Source organism: Glycine soja, chromosome 19 (assembly GCF_004193775.1).
Source record: "Glycine soja cultivar W05 chromosome 19, ASM419377v2, whole genome shotgun sequence".
Taxonomy (NCBI): Eukaryota; Viridiplantae; Streptophyta; class Magnoliopsida; order Fabales; family Fabaceae; genus Glycine; species Glycine soja.
In genome coordinates this window covers 38,919,434-38,926,759 of record NC_041020.1, presented here as the reverse complement: position 1 = coordinate 38,926,759, position 7,326 = coordinate 38,919,434, and the positions used below count along the sequence as shown (strand labels likewise).

The window sequence follows — 7,326 nt, the reverse complement described above, 5'->3', positions numbered from 1 at the left end:
AGAATAGAAAGTTTGTATGTAGGAATAACATTTTCAGTGCCATTCACCATACTCAAACTTCCCCTGCTTATATTTGGTACACGTTGCAAATTATAACTTGATAATTAAATAATTCATCACAAAATGATAAATAGTAGTAATAAGAGGAAGTCCTTCCAAGTTCCAATATTATTGGACATAGAATCATGGAGTAATATTTTTAGTTAATCACTTTCTGGTTTCTAGACGAGGATCTCCCTAAATAGACATCTTAACCAAAGTAGTAATATTCAGTTTAAGGTAGATTTTGTCAAAAGTGAGCTTTGATTTTTCATGTGGACTTTGATTATGGGTTGGGGCAATTGCAATATTATGTGGACTTTGATCTATATGGGTTATTTTGTTTCCTGCATCCCATAGAAATATTAAAATACCCAAATTCTTCTGAATTTTTTTTTTAAGAGACCAAATTTTTCTAAATGAGTGCTGCAAATTAATAACAACAATAATGTTTTATTTTTGTGTAACTAAGAGGTATGTTTGATTTTTATTTGACATCCAACTAATTTCCTTTCCCCAAGTTAGTTTATTTTGAATAAAATGATACTTTTGAACAAAAATAATGTTGGTTGCACATCTTCAAGGTTGCAAGTGTTTGCGGAGCATAGAAAGGTATGATAAAATATTTTCTCAACCTTAAATAATTTAAAGGGAAAATCGTATCAAAACAGTGCCATTTTAATCCCTGCATATAGATGGAATAAATATTTTTTTATATAAAATAATTCAGTTATAGAAATTAATAAAAAAATAACATTTAATTTTATTTAAATTTAAAAATAATGGATTTGTTATAATTTAAAATAAAATTTAATTTATTTTAAGTTAAAAAATTAAACCTTCTTTTCTTTAAAATATTAAATATTCTATAAAATCTTCCAAATTTAATAAAATAATTTGCTTCTAAATCTGTTAAATAATTTTCTATTGAAAATTGATGCAAAAGTTTTGATTATTTGAATAAGAAAATAAACGTTCCAAAAATCCTATACAAAAAGTATAACACAAAAAACCTAATTGTGATAATTAGAAATTAATAAATTAAAAAAAAGTATTGAGAGATTAACATAGAATATTAATCATAATAAAAAAAAATTCACGTACCATGGTAAAAATATTAAAAATACAAAAATGGCCGAAATGGTTTTGCTTAGGCGTTGAAGTGACTGTTTGGATACAAACTTAGAAGTGTTTTAAGAGCTTTTTCAAAGCTTCTTTGTGGGGGGAAAAATACTTATCGGTAGAGAAAATCTCAAAAACACTAATGACGAGTATCCAAACCGTTTGCGTAATGGGCGAAACGGTGCGTTTCAAAATGTGAGTGAGTGATGCTACCTTCAGTCGCGCGCCACCGAGAGAGAAGCAGAAGCACCACGCACAGAATCAAATCCTTCTTCTTCGTTCCAAATTCATTCATTTTTGTTTTTATCTTGAAATGTGGCTGTGCAATTTGTAAAACGTGTGGCCATTCAGAGTGAACGAGCTGAGAGATTCGAAGCAATTGGTGAAGAAACTGAGCGTACTCGAAGGCACGAAGCAATTCCTGTTCGCACTGCGCCATCCCCAAACCCAATCCCTAATTCACATTCTCTCCGCCCTCAACTTATCGGAGCGATCAGCCTTCGACGCCACGTGTCTCATCGCGGAGATCAAACCCGACGCCGTTTTGGTGCAAGCCGCCGCCGTCGCCGCTGTTTCCCCCTTCTCTCAGCTTCAGTCCGAAGAAGAAGAAGAAGACTCCATTCCGTTACCGACCTCCACTCTCAGGGTAATCAAACGCTGTCTTCTCGATAAAATTGGCGCGGACATGTTCGAGAATGTTGCGGGTAACCTTGTGCTGAGGGAGATTTTCGGGACCGGTTTTCATGGTCCCTTGTTGGCGGCTAAGAGGGCTGCTGAGGATGTTGGATCGTCGTTTCTTGTTAGAGTCTCCCTCTCCCTCTTGTTGGGGCAATAGTAATAATAGTGATAGTGATTGCAATAATAGTGATAGTCATTTTCGAAGTCTTGTTAATAGTTTGGTTTCTCAGCAGCAGCATGCTGCTTCTTGGGCTCCTTCGGCTTTGAAGAGGTTTTCTCTTGATAAGGAACTTAGGATGATGTTGGCTAAGGCTTTATCGGGGAATTCGGATCCACTTTTGCTTAGTAGTTCTGTTTTGGAGAGGGGTAGTGTTGAGGAAATTTACCCGTCGATTAGTTACGAGACACCGGGTTTTGCCAGGTCTATCTTTCCTTTGCTTGAGGATTTGTATAGTATATTTGGTGATCTTCTATCGCACATGTGCAGAAGATGTTGTTGGATGTAAACAGAGGGGAGGTTCTTGATAAAAGAACTGTTTCTGAGGTCTATACTTTCCGGGTTGCTGTCGAGGGGCTTAGAATTGCTCTGAATAATAAGGGGTTGAGACCTGTTAACAGGAAAGGTGCTGGAAATTCGGATAAGATTGAGTTCTCGGATCTTCCCATTGATGACAAGTCACATGCGCTCTTTGCGCAGGCTATCCGAAGCCAGACTGTTAAGTTTAAGACCATTGTGGTGGTGGTAGATGCTAGTGCCTTGGCTGGTCTTAGGAAACATTGGGATACTCCTCTTCCTGTTGAAGTCAAAGAGCTGGTTGGAGAACTGATCACAAATTCTGAAGGTAAAGGGGTTATGTTGAATCATAATGAGAAGAAGCGGTTATTGACAGATAAACCTATGGTGGCAGTTGGTGCTGGAGCAACAGCAGTTTTGGGAGCTTCATCACTGACCAAAGTAGTCCCTGCATCAACACTGGTGAAGGTTGTCACTTTCAAAATTCCAACTTCACTCAAAATTGGTCTCAGCCAGATGCAGAAAGTGCTGGCTTTTGCCTTTGGCCCTTCTAAAGTTGTGGCTCCAGGGATTGCAACTTCAGGAGCAAAAACGTCTGGCATCATGAAGGCAGCAGTATCTACTGAAAAGATTCGAGCAGTTGCTCACAGTGTTATAGCCTCTGCCGGAAAAAACAGTATTTCAGTCATGAGAAGAGCTTTCTATGAAATAATGGGGAAGCGAAAGGTGCAGCCTGTTGGGTTCTTGCCTTGGGCTACATTGGCAGGCTGCATTGGAACTTCTTCAGGCTTGCTTTTGTATGGTGATGGGATTGAGTGTGCTGTTGAGTCTCTCCCTGCAGCCCCCTCCATTGCCAGTTTGGGTCGTGGGATTCAGCATCTACATGAGGCATCTCAAGCAGTGATGCAAACAGAAGGAAGTAGAATCCAAGCATCAATAGAATCTCTAATAAAAAGAATAAAGAAGGCAAGGGATTGATAGAGAGATAATAGAATTCTTTTTGCTATACACTTGTGATTTTCTTCATAAAGTGATGAAAATCTGATTGGTAAGAGTTCAAGAAATTCTTCTGTATATATTTTTCTCTAATAGAATCAGTTGTATTTTAGGCTGCTTAAAATACTTCTTAGCTTTATATATAATGAAGCATATATACATGTTTCTGCTACCTGTTACTGAACTTATTCCTGAATCATTTGACTCATCTTTTGTTCCTATCATGCAATTCCGGGGGCCACGTTCTTCCGTGCAATATCCTGCATTCCATCCTTCACTCTCTGGAACATCTAATATAGTCCTAACATATTTAGTTGATGCTTTCCTTGGAAATTTTGTGGTACAGATGGTCCTTAACTTTCACACCTAGTCCTGCTAGATGCAATTCTGCAAGTCTACCATCATCTAGTGCAAACAGTATCCTCCCAACTTGTAATGGTAAGCCAGCCACACCTCTTACAGTGCTTTTGCGTGTAAGGGGTGCTCATGACTTCCCCATGCTCCTGGAAACTGATTATTCAGAACAGTGCCTGTTTTCATGTTAGAATTCAGTGTCTAGAATTTAGAATTCAGATTGAAAACTCTATTGTTGGTACATGAATAGTTTGAATCGTACAGAGAATCAGAGATATCTTATTCTTCTTCTATAACTTTATTCTGCATATATGACTTTCAATGAGAGAATATATATTGCAAATACTAGTTATTCTTGTGAGTAGGAAATATCAAGAACAGTGTTTAATGATGTTGAAGCAAAGAATCTGTTCCTCAAATAATCTTGCTAGTCTTTTGTGCTTCTTGTGTATATTCTGCAATAATCCTTCATGCTCTTAACAGATTATGAATTATGATAAGGACTTGACTACGTAAAGAGTTAACTATAAATTTATTACTCTTGGATCTTAATTATGGAACAACAGTAGAGTAGATAAACTATCTAAGAGACCCAAGTTTCAGATAGAAGATAGGTTTGGGTGATGGTTTTTGCTATTGCCTATTACAGCTGTTTACTTAGTTGTACTTATTGAGATAAATATGTAGATGTAGGGATTAGGGACTAATGGGGACTCCTCCAAATTCAGAAAGAATTTATTTATAACAGGAGAAAAGTAGATCGTTATGTCTCGTAAACTCCTTTTATGTATTGAATTTTAATATTGACAGATAAAGATTAAAGAACGAAACTGAAACCCTAATAGTAAAGTTCATATTTAGTGAAAGTACGGTATTCATATAATCTTAAAAGCAAATATCAATCATGGATAGAGTTAAATAGATTTAGCACAATTGGATGACTAACCTAATTGTTTTGGCATTTGAAATTCAAAAACAGATCCATTTCATTTCCTCCCTTGTGGCTTATTCTTTAGCATCTGAACATATTTTTATTTTTTTCATTTTCTTTCTTCTGCCTTCTGTTCTTCTATATTTTACATTCTTTTATAGTCACTCAGGTAAACTTAATTTGCACATTCCTTTTGTGTAGTTTCGTTTATTGAACCTATATCACTACGTCAATGTCTGGCAGAGAACGTTAATTTTCTTTTTGGTGTTTAGTCAATGGTTTGTTAAAAGGACGATTTTGTCTGACTTTTCAGTGGGATTGCTTTCATGATGGTTATTCCTTTTATGTATGGTTGGTTGGTTGCTATAATTCTATATTTACAAGTTCTGTCCAAAATAACTATAATCACTTAATCAATTCGAATTTATTTGCAGAAGAATAATTTTGTTGGGTGATCTGAATTATTGTATCAACTTGTCATATGAGAAAACAAGAGATTGTATCTCAAAAAAGCAATGGTCCAAATTGATTTAGATTGACCAGGTAACAGTATAGATACTCTTTTACTTGATGTGTACTGCCTAAGAACCATCCTCAGCCGCACAGTTATATAGTCCAAAATTTTAGCAGGGCTGTAAATTACTACAATGATGTTGTTCTGGAACTCTAGATTTTAACATACTCTAATCTGCAGCAATGATTATTCATGGACATTAGCATTCTGCAATGCTGATGATACAGTGTTTTTCGGGAAAGCAACAATGTCAAACGTGAAGGCCATCAAGGTTATGCTTAGGAGCTTTGAAATGGTGTTGGGTCTAAAGATAAATTTCGCTAAAAGTTGTTTTGGGGTGTTTGGGATGACGGAGCAATGGGTTCATCGTGCTGCCAGTTACCTAAACTGCAGATTGTTGTCGTTGCCCTTTTCGTACCTAGGTATACCCATTGGGGCAAACCCAAGGCGAAGTGAGACATAGGATCCAATTAAGTGTGAGAAAACTTTCAAAGTGGAAACAATGACAATGTAAAAAATATTACACTACTAGCTCATATGTTAAACATGTTTAAAATATATATTCATTTTCCTTTAAATATCTGTGGTACATTTAAGTTTATCTAAAAAAATCAATAATAAAACATTCAAATTATAGAAAAAGCCAATGTAATTGGAAGACGCTTGCATAATTATTTATCAGTTTTAAGAGGATTTTTATTCCTATCTTTTTCTTTTCTTTTTTCAAGGTCCCAAAGAAGGTGGTGGATAGGCTGGTGAGGCTGCAGAGGAGATTTTTATGGGGGGGAGATTTAGAGCATCAGAAGTTAGCGTGGGTAAGTTGGGAGACTATCTGCCTACCTAGGAGAGAGGAGGATTGGGAGTCCAGGATCTGCTGAAGTTTATCTATGCTTTACTTCGAAAATGGTGGTGGAACAAGAAGAATTGTGGGTAAGTTGGGAGACTATCTCCCTTATGTATTTTTCTCTCTAGAAATTACCCACCGTTTTCAAAAAACTAAATTTTAGAAAGAAAAAAAATTAAAATTTTAACACTTCTAGAAATAGCTTTTCAGATTTTAATTTTCAGGAAAAAAAAATAAGTGTTGTTTGAATTTTCAAGATACTAAATAAATAATTTAATATTCTCTAACTAAATTATGATAATTTATTTATTAAAATAAATATTAATCTAGATAAAAACGTATTTAATAATATGATTGATAAATATTATGAATATTAAAAAATATTATTTTTACAATTCTGCATACCTATGTGAAATCTAGTGGTGGCATAATAGAACTAAGGAAAGGAAGTGTACTTTTACAAAAGTAGGGCATGACACGGTTTCTCCAAAGGACTAAGTTGGGAATTGATAATGTGACATAGTAAAACTAGGAAAAGGAAAGTGCTTTATGTGTTGGAATTTTTGCTGGAGCAGCCAATATCATGTTAAGTGGGCTAATGTTTAAAAAAGAAGTAGAAGAGGAAGAAAAAACTTACCTACACATGCGTTCACGTTCCATAGATATGAGTACTTTCATTACATTTTGGATCCAGTTTCCGACCACTAAAATAAAGGGATTTGAAAGAGAATAAGCAATAAGCATCAATGATTCTATAGGCCTACCAAATAAGCATCAATGAAAAGACAAAGCACAAATATGATATGATCCATTAACTCGAAGCAGTTTGAGTGCTAAATATTTTTTTCATCTCGCTTTTTTAACTTTCCTGCCTTTCATTTGAGCTGGCTAATTTGTCTTGTTTTCTTCTTTTCTTAATGAAAATTTAGGAACAAGCAAATTCGTTTCAATATTTCAAAGTCGCATTACGTTGTAAGTTGTAACAAGAACATGTGACAACACTTAAGGATAACTTGTTAATAAAAAATCACCAGCAAAATTCAAATTGAATACCTTGTCAATATTTCTTCCCCTCACCAACCTCATTGGCAATTTTACACACTTCCGTTTTTTATTCGTTTTTCAAATTGGATACGCTAAATTCTTTTTCATTTCCAATTTGCTATCTCCACATAGAAAGACCATGTCGACAAAACTATAATTTGAAGAGATTTGGTTTGCTATACATACCAAAGCAGAGGCATAAAACCACTCTAATGATTAACAGGGCCAATGTGTGATCAGATATTAATCATTAGTTGCGTGACTAAATTTTCTGTAATGATTATTAGTTT

General features: G+C 35.2%; 1 protein-coding gene across 2 annotated transcripts; it reads left to right on the top strand.

Moving 5' to 3' along the window:
- Nucleotides 1-1,210: 1,210 nt before the first annotated feature.
- LOC114399103 lies at nt 1,211-5,811 on the top strand. 2 transcript variants are annotated; one of them, XM_028361207.1, is made up of 3 exons: nt 1,211-3,401; nt 3,696-3,787; nt 5,069-5,811. In XM_028361207.1, the coding sequence occupies exon 1, from the start codon at nt 2,330-2,332 to the stop codon at nt 3,329-3,331; it is 1,002 nt and encodes a 333-aa protein (XP_028217008.1). In that variant the 5' UTR covers nt 1,211-2,329; the 3' UTR covers nt 3,332-3,401; nt 3,696-3,787; nt 5,069-5,811. The 2 variants fall into 2 exon arrangements, with proteins under 2 accessions (XP_028217008.1, XP_028217009.1); XM_028361208.1 differs by lacking the exon at nt 5,069-5,811 and having other exon boundaries at nt 3,696-3,980.
- The last annotated feature ends 1,515 nt before the right edge of the window (nt 5,812-7,326 follow it).

What these genes read in the sequence shown, in the direction of transcription:
- LOC114399103 (XM_028361207.1), top strand. Translation starts at nt 2,330, where the DNA reads ATGTTGTTGGATGTAAACAGAGGGGAGGTTCTTGATAAAAGAACTGTT.